Source organism: Lycorma delicatula, chromosome 12 (genome assembly GCF_047948215.1).
Source record: "Lycorma delicatula isolate Av1 chromosome 12, ASM4794821v1, whole genome shotgun sequence".
NCBI classification, from domain to species: Eukaryota; Metazoa; Arthropoda; class Insecta; order Hemiptera; family Fulgoridae; genus Lycorma; species Lycorma delicatula.
In genome coordinates this window covers 74193617-74214297 of record NC_134466.1, presented here as the reverse complement: position 1 = coordinate 74214297, position 20681 = coordinate 74193617, and the positions used below count along the sequence as shown (strand labels likewise).

The 20681-nt window shown below is 29.4% G+C and overlaps 1 protein-coding gene across 2 annotated transcripts in view; it reads left to right on the top strand.

Annotated features, from left to right (window-relative positions):
- LOC142333067 (uncharacterized) overlaps positions 1–4806 on the top strand; it is a 47458-nt gene extending 42652 nt beyond the window's left edge. For both annotated transcript variants that reach the window (XM_075379888.1, XM_075379889.1), the window contains exon 9: positions 1998–4806. In XM_075379888.1, the coding sequence (XP_075236003.1) occupies positions 1998–2537 (540 nt within the window). In that variant the 3' untranslated portion in view covers positions 2538–4806. The remainder of the gene's footprint in view (positions 1–1997) is intronic.
- Positions 4807–20681: the final 15875 nt, after the last annotated feature.

Below are 20681 nucleotides of genomic sequence, written 5' to 3'. Positions count from 1 at the left end.
CCTCATTTCTCACTTTATCCACCCATCTGATTTTTAACATTCTCCTATAGCACCACATTTCAAAAGCTTCTAACCTTTTCTTCTCAGATACTCCGATTGTCCAAGTTTCACTTCCATATAAAGCGACACTCCAAACATACACTTTCAAAAATCTTTTCCTGACATTTAAATTAATTTTTGATGTAAACAACTTATATTTCTTACTGAAGGCTCGTTTAGCTTGTGCTATTCGGCATTTTATATCGCTCCTGCTTCGTCCATCTTTAGTAATTCTACTTCCCAAAAAACAAAATTCTTCTACCTCCATAATCTTTTCTCCTCCCATTTTCACATTCAGTGGTCCATCTTTGTTATTTCTACTACATTTCATTACTTTTGTTTTGTTCTTGTTTATTTTCATGCGATAGTTCTTGCGTAGGACTTCATCTATGCCGTTCATTGTTTCTTCTAAATCCTTTTTATTCTCGGCTAGAATTACTATATCATCAGCAAATCGTAGCATCTTTATCTTTTCACCTTGTACTGTTACTCCGAATCTAAATTGTTCTTTAACATCATTAACTGCTAGTTCCATGTAAAGATTAAAAAGTAACGGAGATAGAGAACATCCTTGTCGGACTCCCTTTCTTATTATGGCTTCTTTCTTATGTTCTTCAATTGCTACTGTTGCTGTTTGGTTCCTGTACATGTTAGCAATTGTTCTTCTATCTCTGTATTTGAACCCTAATTTTTTTTAAATGCTGAACATTTTATTCCAGTCTACGTTATCGAATGCCTTTTCTAGGTCTATAAACGCCAAGTATGTTGGTTTGTTTTTCTTTAATCTTCCTTCTACTATTAATCTGAGGCCTAAAATTGCTTCCCTTGTCCCTATACTTTTCCTGAAACCAAATTGGTCTTCTCCTAACACTTCCTCCACTCTCCTCTCAATTCTTCTGTATAGAATTCTAGTTAAGATTTTTGATGCATGACTAGTTAAACTAATTGTTCTGTATTCTTCACATTTATCTGCCCCTGATTTCTTTGGTATCATTACTATAACACTTTTTTTGAAGTCTGACGGAAATTCCCCTTTTTCATAAATATTACACACCAGTTTGTATAATCTATCAATCGCCTCCTCCCCTGCACTGCGCAGTAATTCTACAGGTATTCCGTCTATTCCAGGAGCCTTTCTGCAATTTAAATCTTTTAATGCTCTCTTAAATTCAGATCTCAGTATTGTTTCTCCCATTTCATCGTCCTCAACTTCCTCTTCTTCCTCTATAAAACCATTTTCTAATTCATTTCCTCCGTATAACTCTTCAATATATTCCACCCATCTATCGACTTTACCTTTCGTATTATATATAGGTGTACCATCTTTGTTTAACACATTATTAGATTTTAATTTATGTACCCCAAAATTTTCCTTAACTTTCCTGTATGCTCCGTCTATTTTACCAATGTTCATTTCTCTTTCCACTTCTGAACACTTTTCTTTAATCCACTCTTCTTTCGCCACATTACATAGACAACTTAAAAAATGGGTGTGGTCAAGTGTAGCTACAGCATTGAAATAAACGAAAAATTCCTTGTTTGGATTAATTTACGTGGTACTACTGTATATATATATATATATATATATATATATATATATGTATATGTATATGTATACATATATATATATAATTAAACAAAGTTTGACTTTTTCTGTTCCCAAGATAATAAGACATTCCTTTTACCTATATGAGAATTATTATAGCTGAAATTATCTATCAAAATTTAACTAGAATGTCATCTAAAGGAAATGTTGATAATATTAAGACAATGAAGATGCTTACCTTATCCGATTTACCACTTTATAATAGTGAGGTGGAGTTTTGATATCTCTTACTTAAAAATACTAGAAAATTCTTTAATTCTTTTCTTTTACTGTAATTGAATTGGAGTCAGATTGTATAGTTTTGATTTTTTAAATACATTTTTTTTAATAATTAAATATGTTATTTTTCTAGGTTCATAGACGACAACATACCGGGGAACGTCCTTACAGCTGTAGCGATTGTAGACGTGAATTTACTAACTGGGCAAATTATAATAAACATATGAAACGTCGACATCGTAATGTAGAAAATAACTCATCATCGCCTCGTGTAATGATAGATCGAGGTATACAGTCTTCATCCCAAAATACCCTGTCACAGTCACAATCGACAACAGAACCATTGCATCAACCAGAACCGCAGCACCTGATTGCAATAACACAATCAGATCCTCAAGACCAATTACCACCGCAGATTTCTGTACAACAATTAACACCTGTAACAGGAATTCAATTACACATGCAGTCACCAGCAATTTTTAATGACAATAATACTACCAATAGCAGTGATAGTAATAGTTATAAAATATTACCGGATGACAATACTAGCGGTTCCTTAAATGGTGATTTATATCGTGTGTCACATTATTTACCACCAAATGCTACATTAACTAGTATGAGCTATTATATTCCACCGATACACCAACCTGCAATTCATTCAAGAAATCAATGAACTAATTTTATTGTAAAACTGCATAGATTTTAATTTTATGATTTTAGCAGAAATTTTTAATTTATGCTAAAATCCTGATTATCTAGGATAGACAGAACTCATTTCCCTTAATAGTGTTTCTACTGAATGGAGACATTTCTACAAAATATATTAAATTTTACTAATGGAATACATTTTTTCCAACAGAAAGGAGAGAGTATACTAATTTGTTGTTTTAATATAATCTCTCCCAATCTTTGGTGTGGCTGTGATACACGCACGTAAAGCATTTAAAGTATAAGTGGCATTAATTACTTATATTACTTTCTCTAATGATTTTTATTATATAGTTTTTCTTGTAAACAAAGTAAAGATGAGATTTTGCTTGAAGTGCTGAATATTGCTTCCATTTCAGTGAACTTAGCATGCTGATGTACAACATGATTCGATTCAATGAAGAATACATCACAAGACTGCTTCAACCATTGCTCTTTCTCTACTAAACCTGGTGTGAGGTGTTAAATATTTTTGAGAGTGGCTATGTTAGTGGTCATCTACATTTGTTAAGGCATTTAACATACAAATACTGGGCTGAAAGCGATCAAAATAAAATAATCCACATCATCCATAGCATACATAATATGAAACAGCTGCTCATTTTTATGTTAAACACTATTTTTTGTAAGTACTGCCAAATATGATATTAGAAACTCACCTTTCATGTACATATTGATTATGGTTTTTTTAATATATGACCAATTATAGAAAAATTTTAAGGGAAATTGTTAGGTTAGCAGAGATAAAAGTTAACATATTTAATGGGTTGAATTAATGTTATTTAAAACAGTTAAATTTAAAACTGTTATTCCTTTTTTGTTATGAAACAGCAGAAATTGAAAAAAATATATTTCTCTTATAGCGGTAGCAACTGTTATAAGTCTATCTAGATTGTTGGGTATAGCATTTAAGCTATACCCAACATTGTTTAAATTTGATGATATATGTATAAGGTGTATTGAAAAAGTAATGAGAATTTTGAAATTTCACGAGTGTATTAATCAGATTCTCGGGATTTTTTTTGTTGTTGTATTGGTAAACATGTATGAAAAGTATCTGTACATTTTTAGCCATATTGGATGTTTAGTCTGTTGTCAGCTATCAAAAGGATAACACGTGTTTTGGTACGATCGGCAATATTTTATTTGTATAAATAATGGATCAAAAAATTGTTTAAATTTCGCTATAAGAATGGAATAAAGTGTGTAGCAATGTTTTAAAAATGTTAAATATTGCTTTTGGTGAGTCTGCTATGGGTAAAGCAAGGGTTTACAAGTGGTATAAGCATTTCCAAGAAGGTGATGAAGATGTTGAAGATGACGAGCACCCCGGACGTCCCAGCACATCAACAACCAATGAAAACGTGAAAAAAGCGAAAGGAATCATTATGAATGATCGCTGAATCACAATCAGAGAAGTCGCTGATGATATTGGGATATCAGTTGGCTCATGCATGAAATTTTTTCGAATATTTTGGGTATGAAATGTGTGACAGTAAAATTTGTTCCAAAATTGTGAATTTTGAACAAAAACAGCGGCAAATGGTAGTTGCTCAGGAGTCACTAAATGAAGTAAACAACGTTGCAGAACTAGTGAAACATGTCATAACAGATGATGAAACATGGGTTTATGGATATGATATCGAAACTAAGGCCCAGTCGTCCCAGTGGAGGCACTCTGGATCACAAAGACCGATAAAAGCTTGACAAGTACGGTTTAATGTGAAGGTTATGCTCACCGTGTTCTATTTTAATGGCATAGTGCATCGTGAGTTCTTTCCACAAGATCAAACGATCAAGTAGTAGTATTACCTATAAGTACAATGTCGTTTGCGTGAAGCAATCCACAAGATAAAACGCCCAAATTTGTGGTGAAACAATTCATGGCTTATGCACCACGATAATGCACCTGCTCGCAGTTCATTGCTGTTCGCCAGTTTTTAGCCAAAAACGACACTGTAATTATACCCCAACCACCATATTCGCCAGTCATGGCCCAGTATGACCTATTTTCAAAAATAAAGAGAACCTTAAAGGATCGTCGTTTTACAAGTATAGTTGAGATGAAAAACAAATAGCTGAAAGAGCTAAACACTATTCCAAAGATCGCGTTCCAGAAGTGTTTCAGGGATCGGAGAAAGCGCTAGCACAAGTGTATAATATCTAATAGGGACTATTTTGAAGGGAATAACATTAATGTAGAGGAATAAATAAAATTCTTTCAAAAAAACAAATTCTCATTACTTTTTGAACACACCTCGTATGTATGGGAATTGGTTCATTAAATATGACTTCAGCCATCTGTATTTTATTATCCTAACTTCATTCCCTTTTTATTTCTATGGTTTTTCTTGAGATATTCCAGGTGCTGTAGAATTAAGAGATTTTAAGGTGACTGAGTCTACTAAACTGTTAAGGACTGTATAACAATATTACTAACTTTTTCTTAGATGTTATTGAAAAAGATAATGTAATTACTTTGTTTATATCCTTTGGAGTAACTTTTATATTTTTGGAGTATGCTATTTGTCTGTTTATATTTATCTAGTCTAATTGTAAAAGTATTTTTTTTTTTACATTTAAGGATAATAAATAACTTACTCCAAAGACATCTTACATTTACTTTCGCCTCAGTTAGCCTTTTACATGATTGTTTTTATAGTTAGCTTTTATGAAGAATATAATTTTTAAACATATTAGAGTATATGCATAATTTTTAATTTTAGAAAGTACTTATACAAAAGTTATTTGACATTTTATCTTTTCTTTTTGTTTTTAATTTGAAAACATATCGTTTAATTTGGTGTACACTCCCAAAGTTCTTTCTATGAAGTCAAGTAATTATTGACATCATCTTCTTCACTTCCAAAATTACTGTCATTTAAAAGATTTTTAGTTTAAGGAACAAATAAAAATTAATGGGATTTAAAAATTGAGTATGATTTTCCCTTTTTTCTTTCAATTAAAAAAATTTTTAGTACCGTTTATAGGCAACATTAAAAGAAAAGTGACTGATGGTACTATTATTTTTCATTTTAATAAATAGTTTTCTATCTGGCTAATCATCATGATAAATATTTAGCTTATTTTAAAAAAATGTGATAAACTAGAAACATGCCTCTGTGTGTGACATAGACATAGAAGAGTAACTATTTTACTATTCCTTCTGCAAATTCTAAATCCAAGGCGTTATCAAAAATAACAAACATTAGTACTTGTTGGTTATCTGGATGCCGCCTATTTTTCACTTTTTTTTTTGTCAAAAATTGCCATTACAACACATATATAACAAAGAAACTGAATATTATTTTCACCACTAACCTTAATCACCATCAAAAACATCATTACCTGTTGTCAGCCGCCATCACCACATAAACTCTTGAAAAAATTTGAATGTCTGAAATGTTTTCAAATTGGACTAAGTGCCCTGGTCAAGAATAAGTTGTTCTTCTTCACCTTGTAAATTGTCCATACTTGTCCAAACAAATTCTAAATCTAAACTTCCACCAACCTGTACTGCTGATCTTAGATGTGTATCTCCTTGGCCTACCTGTTGTTCTAAATCACCTCCATCCATATGAGTGGCATATACTGGTTAATCAGAATCATCATCACTGTCTGCTTCAGCCTCAAATTGGACTAAATGTAGGTGCTCAACATCTGAACAATCGGATATCGATGAAGCCAAGTTGTCTAATAATTGTTCACAATCACAATGATTAATTCTACTAGGTTTTTCCATTATTTACACAGACTAACTTAAAAATAAATTTTTACTATGAAAAACAAAAAAAAACAGTTCACTAACTGCTCTATCATAAAAACTTTATTGTCAACAGAAAAATACTTACTGTAGTTTTAAAAAACAAACAAACGATACTAAACCGCATGCCAACAAACGGATGTACATATAATACGGTAATTAATTAATCAGACTCGGAACTCAATGTTTATATTGAACGATAGAATATCACATAAAAATTGATAATGCAAAACACAAAATATGTAAAATCAACTCTATAGAAAAGAATTGCATCTTGTCCAGTTCAATTTAAGACCACTAGGTAGGAGCATAGGAGCATGTGATGGCATGTCAAATTGCGTACACTGGTGAAACACATTTGGGGTACTAAATTTGCACATACCGTTTATGGCAAAACACTCTAAAGGGTTAACTAATCCCCCACAACCTTTCAATCGTTTGCTTCTGAACACCAGTTTCAGGGTCAATAAAATTATTCTTATAATTCACCTTAAGTGTTGAAATCCAGATCCCTCAATTTCATTAGTTATGTAAGCCTGCCACAAATCTGAATAATACTTGATTCCTCAAGTATTGGTTTTTCAAGTAATGTGGTTTTTAATTTCACTCGATAAGGTATAAAATGATCTGTTGAGAACACATACAAGAAAACATTCATTTATCTCGTAGCACAAACCGTTATAAATCCATTGCTACGGCACACTTGACTGGCATTGTTTTTGTGCTTTAAAACATACTCTCATCAACCTCATCTTACTGGATCTCCAATCTTCTGATTTGCTTTACTGTACACTACTTCTATGCAAATCTTCCATAAATAATATCTTGTTTCACAAGATATATCCAACTCTTGCTCACACTACTCAAAAGAAGATGACAGTTAGAAACAGCAATCTAAAGTTTTCAAACCAATCCTCACATCTTAATGTAACTCTGGTATGGCATTCTCATTTATTGCAATGCCAACCACTACATATTCTTTACTGAAAAGAATACTTTTCTTCTGTTAAAAACGAATGGCATCTTCCTCAGTGGCCAGTAAATCTCAGATTTTCAGGTCTTTACTGACAACACAAAGCAAAAACAAATAACAGTGAAAGCAAGAAAATCATGTTGTTGCAATCATATGGAAAACTGAAATTGTTTATTTCTAACAAAATAATAAATATTATAATAATAATAATATCAAACCTCCAGATAAAACTTCAATACTTGACAAACAGCATGGTATCCAGATGAACCAAGTGCCCAAGAATTTTAATTTTTATTAAAAAAAACTTACTTTTTCTATATTTACATTGACCCCCTTCAAAGTTATCTATTAAGAGGTACAACACACTTATGCAAGCTTTCCCACCCTCAGTACATTTGTGGAAAGCAATTTTTGGTGTAGCCCTAAGTTCACTTAGCAATTTTTCATTTATTTCATCTGTTATCACAGATTGTTATTCTTTTAATGTTCTCTTAACCAGTGGTAACAGGATAAGTATTGTGTCTAAAAAATACAGAGACTCTGGCAACAGTATGGGTTATTGTTGGCCAAATAATTACAAATTAATAGTGAAGTATGAGTTGAGAATGTTATTATTGTGGTGCAAATTCCAAGAATTTTTTGCCCACATTTGTAGTTGTTTTCTTTGAATTGCCTCCCATAAATGCCATAAAACTCCTAAGTAATATTGTTTGTTGAATGTATAACCTTGTTATAAGAATTCATAATGAACGACACATTAGAATCTTAAAAACCAGTAATAAGCAGAACCATAACATTTGATCGAATTTGGCTTGCTTTTTTCAATATTGCTTATTCAGGAAGCTGAATAAGTTTATTTGGGACTTCATTTCAATATAATGCCCATACACTTATGTTTCATCACCTATTACCTGCTATAGCATATTTTAGTAATTATGAGTAATCAGTGATGTCGGCTAACAATTGCTCTGCAATGTTACTTTTGTATGAATTAAAATTTCCACTTACCAACAATTTAAAAAGTGTAAATCCCAGTACTTTCAGGACTGTTACTCCATCTTCAGGGATTTTCTAAAAGATGTTAAAACTGTTATGTTTACAATAGTCGATCATCAAGAATAAAATTAATTTGTACATCAGTAAGACAGTAACATCATATTTGTAAGATGTTTGTGACTTATCAAATAGATTTAATTTTAAATTAAATGTTACCAACCTATTAATAATTAATTGTTATATAATTTGTTTATAAAGGATATCATTATCGAATCTGACCTGTTCATTCATCAATTTATTATTACTTAAATGTATATGAAATTTTTCTAAGATACTGGTTTTATAACATTTATTATTGTATTTTAATATATTCATTGGGGTTATAATTATGTCCAGTTTCTAAAATGTGTCTGGCGAAATTAAATTTTTTTTACTCTTTTTAATAAAATGTTCTTTAATTCTTATGGCGAATGAACGATTTGTCATTCCAATATATTTTAAGACACAATTTTCACAACTAAGACTATACAGTCCTTGTTTTTCTAAATTATAATTATTTTCATTTATTGTAATAGAAAGGTCTTCATTATTTATATATTTTATTATTTCTTGTTCATACTTTGATAATAGTCCAAAGAAGCTAAAATCAACTGGTAGTAGGGAATGAGGAAGAATTTTGTGGCACAATTTGAATATTTTTTTGGGTAAAAAAAATATTCTTCTTTTTTATCAAATGTAGTTTTTTCTTCATTTCCTTATTTACACAACTTACCAAAAATGTGCATTTCTCAGTTATCATATGACCTGCTCAGAATTCAATGTAGATTATGCCAAAAGTATCCCAAAAGAAAGTGATCACTTTTCCTCTAGATGGTATGGTTTTTCCTTTTCCTGAGGCAAGTTACTCAGTTGCAACTCACTGCTTTGACTGTTCCTTATATGAAGATAGTGATGTATTCAAGTTTCATTAACTGTTGTGAAAGAACCAAAAATTCCTCCTGATTATGTTGAAACAGCTTCAAATCATGTTTAGAATGTTTTTTTGTTTTTTTTTTATCAGTTATTGTTAGCATCTTGCAGATATTTTTTGCATGTGTGTGTATTTGTGTAGAATATGATCTATCCCTTCATTTGAGATGCCTGTTGTCTTAGCATCCTCATGCACTTTTATCATGGATTTTTTCAATGTTCTCTGAAATTATAATCAAAACATTCTTCTGCGCTGTTTATGTTCATATAACCATTCCAAAAAAAGCTAAACCACTTGTAAACTGTTCAAATCAATGGAACTGACTGACCCATTCAAAAAGTAATGTTTGATCACTGCATAAAATTATCTTATATCCATTTTTACTAATCACAATACTTGATTACTTACACAACTGCAAACAAAAAGGTTATGAATGTAGTTGATTGAAATTTTGTGTATGCTGCTAGAGGAGAAGTAGCAAGCTAAGAATTACCTTAATAATGAACTGCGATTCCCATCTCTTGACTTTGCATGGACTTACCAAACACCTCTTGTATAAGTAAAGGTGCAGAAAAAATTAAATACAGATATCTATTGTAGAGTTTTGTACATTGTATACACAATCTTTCTTAGAATGAATTAAGACTATTAATGTTTAAGGCATTTAAGTGTATGCCTTTTGACTTTAACCATATAGATCGGGCATTATTCATGTAGATAAATAACTGTTAGATGCCGGATGATTTTGTACTAATAACTAAAATTTTAAGCTTATCATTTTGTTTACTGATATATTGTTACGATGTGAAATCTAAGATTTGTGCTTTTTTAGTTTTAGTGACATACGTTTTTATATTTCTTTTATTACATCTGTATAAAAATAATATAAAAATTCTTATATTAAAATTTTTACTTTTTTTACAATATCTGTTTGTATATTAAATTTAATTTTAACATATTTACTGCTACATCCTCAGATTTGTTCAAAGTGTGTATATTATACATACAGTATTTGTATGTTCTAATATATTTTGATTCCATTGATTTTGAAAAATTAAAAATTTTTTGCTATTGCAATATAAATAGTACACAGAATCATTTCTGCTGAAACACAGTTTATTAAAAAAGTATATATACTCTTATATATAGCATATATAGTGGGGGGACCTTGCCCCCTGGCCTACCCCAAAGTCGCAGAGTTCACCACTCCCATCTAACCACAGGGCTCTGCCCCCTGAACCTCCACACTACTCATTACTCTCATGGTTGTGAGAATAATACTGATAAATAACAATTAAATATTTAGGCGCTGTGTAGAAACCTGAAAAAGAAACTTAATTACAAGACAAAATAGTAGTAACTATGGTAACTAAAGTTCACATACTTTTTTTTTTTAACTTTCGGGACCACCATTTAGGTATTACTTCAGAGGACGAGATGAACAACAAGTAGCATGTGAAAATGCCATGCCTGACCAGGATTTGAACCTGGAACCTCCGGATGAAAGGCTGAAAAGCTACCTCTCACACCCCAAAGATCAGCAAAAATACACATACCTTTGATGACAGAAAATTCATAACTTATTTCTTTTTTTAATTTAACTTATTTTTTTTAACTTCACCCATGGGGTATGGCTTAAAACCTTCCCTGGGATAACAAATGTATCCTGCAAATGTGAAAGCAATCTGTTGTTAGTTCTCACGAGGTGCAAGAACAAACAGACAAACTTTTGGCTTTATATACAGGTGTTTCAAAAAGGGTGGGCTGGCTATACTTTTTCAGATTCTACTAGTAATACTAAACAAAAAATATCCATAGGAAAAATATGGCAATTTCTCCTTTGTTCTCCCTCTCAAGTGTATTTGTAATAAAGTTGTAAAATTGGCAAAAAATCAGGTCGTAAATACCTTCAAAATTTACAAAATGCCGACATGTTTATTTTTCAATTCGTTATATTTCCATAAATATTAAAATATATAAAAATTTATATAGTTTTATAAAAATATATATTTTTGGTAAAATATTAAGACTTTTATTTTGAACAAAATGACATTTTATTTTTTTAAATCTGTTAACAAATAGCAGAGTTATGGCAGAAAATTTATGTTGTAATTTTGTGTTTGTTTTCATGTCCTCCACTTTACGTTCAATTCAATTAAATATTGTTTTTATTTATTGTTAATTCTAGTATTATAAAGTAGTATAAAATTAAGTAATATTTTTTCACAATAATAGACCTAATAATTAAAAAAATAAAACAACTACCTGTGATAATCTTACGTTAATTGTTGTATGAACATTAGGTATACAATTTTTTTTAAAAATAAACAGTTAATTGTTAAACGCTACAAGAGAGGTTTAAAGTGTCCATCAATAGAAATTACACAAGTCTCCAGTCTTTTTCTTAGAGATTGTCTTAACCGTTAAAAAATTTCTTGAAATCCATTTTGGATCTTTTGTTGAAGATCCTCAGTGTTAGGTATTGGAGTTGAATAAACAATATGTTTGGAATGGCCCCACAGGTAGAAGTCAAGAGGGTTTAATTAAGTCAGGTGATCAGGCAGGCCAGGGCACTGGCCTTCTGTGGCCTATCCATTTTCATGGAAAGTTTCATGCAGGAAATCTGATACCAACTGACTGTAATGTGCTGGAGCTCCATTGTGGTGAAACCACATATTTCCTCGTAATTGAAGAGGTCGGTCTTCAAAAAATATTGAAGATTTTCAGTCAAATGAGCAAGATAATTTTCTCTATTTAAATGATTTGATAGAATGTTCAGGGAAAATCTTTGTTGATGGCTACTTTAGAAGGTACCAAAGGATTCTTGTTGCTCCAAATATGCTGGCTGTAATAGTTTTGAACATCATACCTGTTGAAAGAAGCTTCATTTTTACATTGTTAACATGATCAGCAGTAATAGTTGCTGTGTAAAATTATTCAAACGTGAAAAGTTAATATAAATTGTTTTTTTATTAATATGTAACATTAGGTTTTATTGTTAGCAAATTATTACTTAATTTGATACTAATTTACAATACTAGAATTAACAATAAATAAAAACAATATTAATCAAATTGGACATAAAATGGAGGACACGAAACCGGACACAAATTACAACATAAATTTTCTGCCATAACTTGGCTTTGTTAACGGATTTAAAAAAATGAAATGTCATTTTGTTCAAAATAAAAGGCTTAATATGTTAGCATATAACATACATTTCGATAAAACTTATATTTACGGAGATGTAACAGATTAAAAAATAAATATGGCCACAATTTTGTAATTTTTTAAGGTATTTAAGTGCTGATTTTTTGCTAATTTTAAAAATACACAAAATATTAATGTGATTCCTGTATCTGAATTTTATATAAAATAAAATGGCGGTCAGAGGGAGAACGAAGGAGAAATCACAATTTTTCCTAATATATATTTTTTGTTTAATTTTACAAGTAAAATCTGAAAAAGTAAAGCCAGCCCACCAATCTAGAAACATTCTGTGAATAATAATTTTTTGACAATAAAAGTAAATTAGTTTAGATTTTTAATTAGTAATGTATACACACTCTTTACAATTTTGTTCTTTATTTTGAATAATAGGGTCATTCTTTATCATATACATTTTTGACATCTTTTCAATTAATGGATTTTCTAATATAAATCTTTTATGATAATACAGTAATTCATTACAAATAAAATATTGTGTTCAATACTGCACATTATTCCATTTTCATACGTTAAATAAAAAAAAATTAATATCTGATAATTCTTTAGCGAGTATTTTTTATAATTAAGAAAAGTCTCTGTACAGAACTAAGTTAGTATTTTTTCAAAAATTTTCCAATAAAAAATAAATATGCTCAACCTTTATAGCAATTTATATGAATCTGAGGTATGTTTTAGGTAACCTAAATTTTATAAAACCATCGAGAGCTAAAATGATAGATAACAGTAAGAATAAAAAATATTTACAAGTATATTTTTCTACTTGATCACTATTGACTTCCACATATTTTTTATATCGTTTCAACTACTTCCTTATTTCATTCTGTAAAAGTCTGCCACATATGTCTTAAATCAGTTAATAATGATGTCCTGCTTCAGTTCACCATCATTTTCAGATTGCTCCAATCTGAGCCATTTCTATAAATCTATTAATACATGGTAATCACTTTATCAAGATTGAAGCTGTAGACTGGTCAATTTCCCAGCCAACCATTTTCAAAAGTTGAACATTTTGAGCTTCTATGCAAGATGGAGCACTATTGTGCAAAGTGCACCCCCCAATAGATAATGAGTCACATCTTTTATTTAGATTGACATATATAATTGAAATTAATGACAATTAATTTAATCTAAATGACAATAATTGAAAAATCTAAACAGTCATTGTGTTGAAAACACTCATTACCTGTAGAAACAAAGAAGTCTAACCATTCACCTAATATATGACTTGATATTTGTCAAGGAAATTAAGTTTCATCCCTATTGATGCGGCCATGCAATTTATCTCCATTTTGATTGGAAAATATTTTTAGCTGAGGCCAGACATGTCAGCTCAAAATGTATGCTTTTGTTTCTGTTAATATTTTTGACATTCATCTTGCATAAATTTTTTTTTAGCTAAGTTTCTTTGGTCACAATATTATAAATTACATGAAAATTAGGAAATTAACAGAAAATTCTGGAACGTTAAATCGGCAGTTGTCATTAACTTTCACATTCATTTCTCTCATTTACTTACTCACTGTTATCACTCTAGCTTATATTATGCTCTTCATCATGAACACTGATTCATCCTTCTGTAAACAAATTACCCCATTGTCTAATTTTACTACTAAAAATAATAATGTTTGGTCCATAAAAAATAAAAAGTTGCCTGTGAATTTCAGAGCACTATTGTTTTATTCCAATAAAAGACATATTCAAAGCATTAATTTCACATTGTTAATTATCTACCTATCAATCGCACAACAATCATCTGATGTTGACTGAATAACTGATATCTGGTATATATTATATTGAATCATGGCATATGTACATTACTGCTTTATTGTGGTAATTACAATAATTTCAAAACTACCTTATTCAAAATATATACACCTTCCATGTAGGTATTGAATTTAAAATCAGTTCTAAATTATAATTATGTTCAAAAAGTAAGTATACACCTGTCATACAATAGTACAATATGTAACATGACTTACCTTACAGTAATTGTTGGAAATGATCCCCATGAACATCTAGACATATATGCGTACATTTCTTCTTGTTCTTAAAGACTCACAAGTTGTTCATGTGAAATGTTCTTGGTCAAATCACAAATAGCAACTTGAAGGTTGTGCCGTTTTACCAATAAATATTACTTTTTGCATAACCCTGAAGTAAACATCTGGTGGGCTTACATCTGGAGACCAGTTGGCTCTTAGAAATCATTTGATTTAAAAAACCCTGTTACGACAACTTCATGGACACCCTAGCTGTATTTGTTGTTGCATCATCTTGTTCGATCCAAGCATTTCTAATTTTGCGCTTGGTTAGCTCTCCCATGAATCATGATTGCACTACAGCAAGCTGACTGTTTTTTTATGAAGAATATCGGATCACTGTTCTCCTGTATATTTCAATCCACACCCCAGCCTTCTGATCATGTAGAGAAATTTCATGTATAGCATGTCGATTGTTGGCAGATCATAAATATGAGCATCCAAATACCCAGATAAGTAGAACCATGCCTCATCAGTATAGAAAAAACTGTCAAAATTATCGTCAGAATTTTACACTAGAAACTGTTAAACTATTCACAGTATTGAATTCACTTTCCACAGCTGTAGCCATTAATTTTTGAACCGCGTTCACTTTATGTAGGATGAGAGCTTTTTACAAACTGCCTTGTGTACAGTTGCAATACCAATGTTTTTCTGTTAGGTTAACTTTCACATGGACTTAAACATTGCGTAGCAGCTGATATGTCTTGAAGTTTTTCTTTATAAAGTACTGTTGATCCATCGCTTCACTTATACCCCTTCATCGATCCCATTACGTTAGATTTCTCAATTAGCGCTCTTACTTCATGTCAGTTAGGAATTGGCGTACCTGCAATTCTAATGGAAAACTAGTTTTTACTGTCCGTGTGTACTCATCGTGCTCAGGTAAGATGTATTCAATGAGAAATATTCACTGTTCTAAAGTTAACACCATTCTGACCACACAACGTTACAGATATACAATGAACAACAAAGAACTAAATACACCTTCTCATCTCAAGGTCACCAGCCTGACTGGCTTGCAGAAGCAAACTACACACAATGCAGGATTACTAACCCATGCAAAAAAAACATTTTTTTTTGTAAAATCAATCCTTTGAGTGTGTATTATTAAAATATTATTTAATTCATGTTCATATTGTATAATTATATTGGTAAAAATATATCTTCAGAATCATTCTCAATGAATATATATATATATATATATATATATTCAAACATACACAACAATTATCAGGGTACATAGGTAGGTACATTCACTGCTAGGTAGGTAATACCTATCTAGTAACAAATTTGTTAACTGATCACTACAATTCAGAGCGAATCATGTACAATATATATATATAAGTATTTATATATTAATAAAAAAAAATATATATATATATTTTATTCAAGCCGCATAAAGTTTTTTTTTTAATTTTATAATTTTTTAATATTTATGAATACATATTTTTATATGTTGATAATTTTATTTTTTTAAATTTAATGTGTGATTTTTAAAAAAAAAGTTTAACTGATTATGAGGTAAACCCTTGAAAGCGCTGTTATAAAAACAGTAAGCATAGGTAAGAAGCATTATTGAATTCTGTACTGTTGGCTGTAAACTGTTTTTATACTTTGTATAAAAACAAAGATCAAATGTAAATAAATTAACAAAATATTTAGCTACGTATATACATATATATATATATATATATAAAATCCAAATGTATAATAAATTTCAAAAATAGTTTGCAATTTTAAATAAGCAGCAAATAGAACTTTAAATCTTTATAAAATACTTTACTGTAAAAAAATTACTTCAACTATGAAATACATTTTTTTTAATAAATAGAAGGCTTTGTGATGAGATCTATCTCGGTTACTCTATCTATCTCATTATTAGCAGAAATTTGCTACAGAAATAAGGGTTTATTTACAAGCTATAACAAACTTCATAATTATTAGTCTTATTCTCAATATGTAGATAACTTGTATAATTTTTATGATACGTACAACAAATTAAACTTTTAATTAAATATGTGAATAATTTTAATCACAAAATTAAATTTATATTATAAAAAGAAAACAATAACTGTACAAATTCCCTTGACCGTGCAATATAAGAAATCTTCATAATTGTTAATCTTTAAAATATATAACAAACCAACAACAGACATATATCTGATGATATGGTGATTCAACAAGCCGCTTTCACAAAAAAATGGCTCCTTTTAAGTGCTCTCATAAATAGATTAACAATACCATTAATATCTAATTGTTATCAAGATGAACCTGATACAATTAAATGAACTGCTATATACGCACACATTAACTTGTAGACAAATAAAAAAAAAGAAATTGAAATTGTTTTATTTTGCCTGAGTGCACTAAAATACTTCCTTATATTATTAAAAACTAACTAAAAAAGATCAATAGTCAGACAATACAGCCTTCAAAACTACCAACATTTAAATATGTTAAAGAGAAGAAAACATACAAAAACCATGGAAAATCATTCAGGATCTGTAATATTAAGGCAATGATTGTAACAAATTCTGTATAAGCCAAATTGGAAGGAAAGTATCTTAAAATGTTATTAGAAAATAAAATTATAAATAAATAAAATACATAATAATTGTAATTAAACCATTTTTCTAATTTTATATTTATACAACTTTCAAAATTTATAAAAAAATTGCGTTCACTTTATGTGGACTGTAAATTGTGTTATTTGTGGGAACAATCAGAACAAAACTAATATAAACATTTAGCACCTAATGTGCTTTTATTTAAATTTATAAAAAAGGTGATATGTTAGGGGGCATGATAACACCCACTAACATAGCACTGAAAAGACGTGGAAAGCTATTCAAAAGTTGGTTTGGTAGGTGTTGTCACATCTGCCTTAGAATCCAAATCTTGTATAATAAAACTTTTTGTTTAGTTCTCTTGTACAATATTTACTTGCACTAAGATTTGCAACAATGAGCAAATAAAAAATGCTCAGACACCAAAGTAAATGGTTCTTTACAACTGGAATAAGAAAGCTCACAGAAAGTTGGAATAAGTGCCAAAATGTAGCAGATTTTACTGAAAGTATTAGTTTCATTAAAAAAAAATATATATATATATCAATCAAAGTAGCCAAATATTTTGTAATTTATTTAAATTTGATCTTTTTGCTGTCATTTTAAAGACAATTAAATTTAAGAAAGTTCCCAGAATTTGAGCCCATAGTCAGGTTATTGATACAATTCACAGTTGTTAAAAAAATTATGTCAACACTTCTTATTCTATCACACACTGAGAATGCTTATTGAGTGAAGGATGGCTCTTGTTAACAGTAGATGTGAGGCATAAGGATTTTGGTATGTGAAAGAAGTCTATTGATTCTGGGAACGTCTTGATCTAATATATGACTATTTAATTATATTATTTATGTGAGTAAAGTGCCTTTCTTGAGCTACATCTTAATAAAAATAAAATTGACTTAGTGTTTATTTATTATAATTTATTGGCTTTTTTTTTATACTGAAATAAAATTTTATTAATGCATTGATTAAAGTAATACAATCGAGTCCTGCTTTTCTTAAATAATGTGGTACAATACATTTTCTCGTATTCAAAACTGTGTATTATGTAAGATTGTTAAAAATAATATTTACTTTATAGGAACATTATTGTTTCCTGGATAATTATATTTTTTAAATGGTATTGACTACCATGGTTAGCCTTTTAATATACTAACAGTATTTAAGGAAAAGATATCGTTTAACTTTAGTGATCTATTAAACGTGGCGTTAATCATTTCAATTTTTATCCTTAATTACAAATTTTTATATAATATTCTGCTGCTAGGATTTAATTTATTAAATTATTTATATATTTAAAATAAATGTAGTATTCACTATAAAAATGAACCGCATTATTGAACAGTTATTGTAATAAAATAGCAAAGATATGCTTAAGTCAACGTTAATAAAAAATTTAAATCTATAACTATAGTAATCATCAGAAAAGAAAAACTTATTTTTGAGAGTTATATCTTACATTGACCAGTTATTTTTATGTTATGATAGAGTATCAATTTATTTGAAGAAAGCCAGTAGGAAATATTGTAAATTTTATATTACAATAGAAGGTGCCTATTTTTTCCATCTGTTTTTATGATACTACATTTCAATGTTCTATAATTTTGTTAAAAAGTTTTATAAAAAATTAGTGTTTAAAGTATAGAGTTTTTAATCTGTAATTTTTTTTTTAACTTTTACGTCAGTTGGTTTCATTATGGCAACTGTGTTATTTGTGGTAATCTCAACTCTCTATTATAGAATAATTTAGTTGCTTCTCAGTACTCCGCTATCAAAGAGCTATATATACAATTATTATATCTGCACTATATTCGCCACATGCTTTTCTGAAGCAGCTTCACTTTTTACTGGCAAAAAAATTAAGATTCTCATATATTTTAATAGAAATTCTTCCCTGTACAACTCTTTTTACATTCCATCGTTCATTGAAATTATGAAACTGTGAACTGTGTTTAAAATTTTTTTGTTGAAACACTGAATTTAAAGAAAAAAAATTCTTTTTTTCTGACTGCTGAATTGCAGAACATTGAAATTACACTCCATACCAGGGTACCAGGGTGTCTTTTTATGCATAATTTTCTTTAATTTCTACACATTTTCTTCAAATACATTAAAACTTTCTACCATAATGCAGAAAAATACTAAATTTAATACAGTATAAAACTCTATTTTACCAATCGAGTGGTTCATGACGTATAAATCTGCAAAGATAAGATTTTTATGTGACGTGTATTATAAATATCCATTTCATCATCAGTAGATAGAATTAGATTAACCCAAAAGGAAAATGTATTTTCCTTTAAATATGACATTAAATATTAGAGAGCTCTTATGATTTTGATGAACTAAAATTTTGATGAAAATAAAATTCTTGTTGAAACCAGAGACTTGGAATATCTGAATATTATTGTTGCTTACATACAAGTTTTATTTTTTTAGTGTTGTGCATATTTTTTTCTACTAATAAATATAAAACCTATTAAAAAAAATATAACAAAAAAATGTACATAATTATGCAATCTATTAAAATATATAAAAGCATGATTTGTAATATAAAAATTATTTTTATTATAAAAATGTATGTTTTTACTTTTTTTTACTGTATTTGTGAAATTTAATGAATGAATTATTTTAATGCGATATAATTAATTCAGTTAATACACCATGAATTACTTGTGATGATTGTTGTCACAGTGTGTACGTGTGATTCTGAATTATGTTGGTCTAACTTGATAAATGGATTAATAACATGAGATTTCTACTATTCTGTTCAACAGATAAAAAATTGATGCTGAGAAGAATGAATTCAGGGCTGCCAATGAGATGTCCGATTATAATACTAGTATATTATTATTGAAACTGAAAAAATTATAATTTTATTAAAATTATTTGGGTGTACAGTACAAAATAATATCATCTCTTTTGATTTCAAATAGAATTGTGCGAGAACATTATTCTCAGTAGAAAGGGGAACATTAATTTGTTGCATTTACTATCTATCCCATTCTTTCTTAAGCTGTAATACATGTAAATAACTGAGTTACAAATTTCTAAAAATTATATTTCACTATACCTCCCAGTCTCTATGCTGATATGCAACCATACATTGCTTTAATGGAAGGAAATATATGGTTGTTCACAACTGTACCTCACTTTCCTTAATAAGCCGGGTGCGGGATAATGATTGTTATTCTTAGAGGTATATTTTTGCAAGTGATTTATGACATATGTCAGATTGTCTCCAACCATTATGGTTTTGGCACTTAAATTTTGTTATTACTTGTTAATGTTAATCAGATATCTAATCATCATTGTAGAGTCACCACAAATAAAAATCATGAGTATTCAAATCATGAATAATAATTATACATGAGTGAATCATGCAAAATGTAAGCTTACTGATTCTGCTTTAACCCCCTTATGACATGTTTCAAATTACTGCTAATTTGATTATTTGTCAACAGTGCATTAGTCATGTGTATCACTATTTAAATTCTGTATAAACAAATAGATCAGAGCAATTTAATGATTTTTCAAAACTTTTTGGATTACAAAAATGTTGCCATT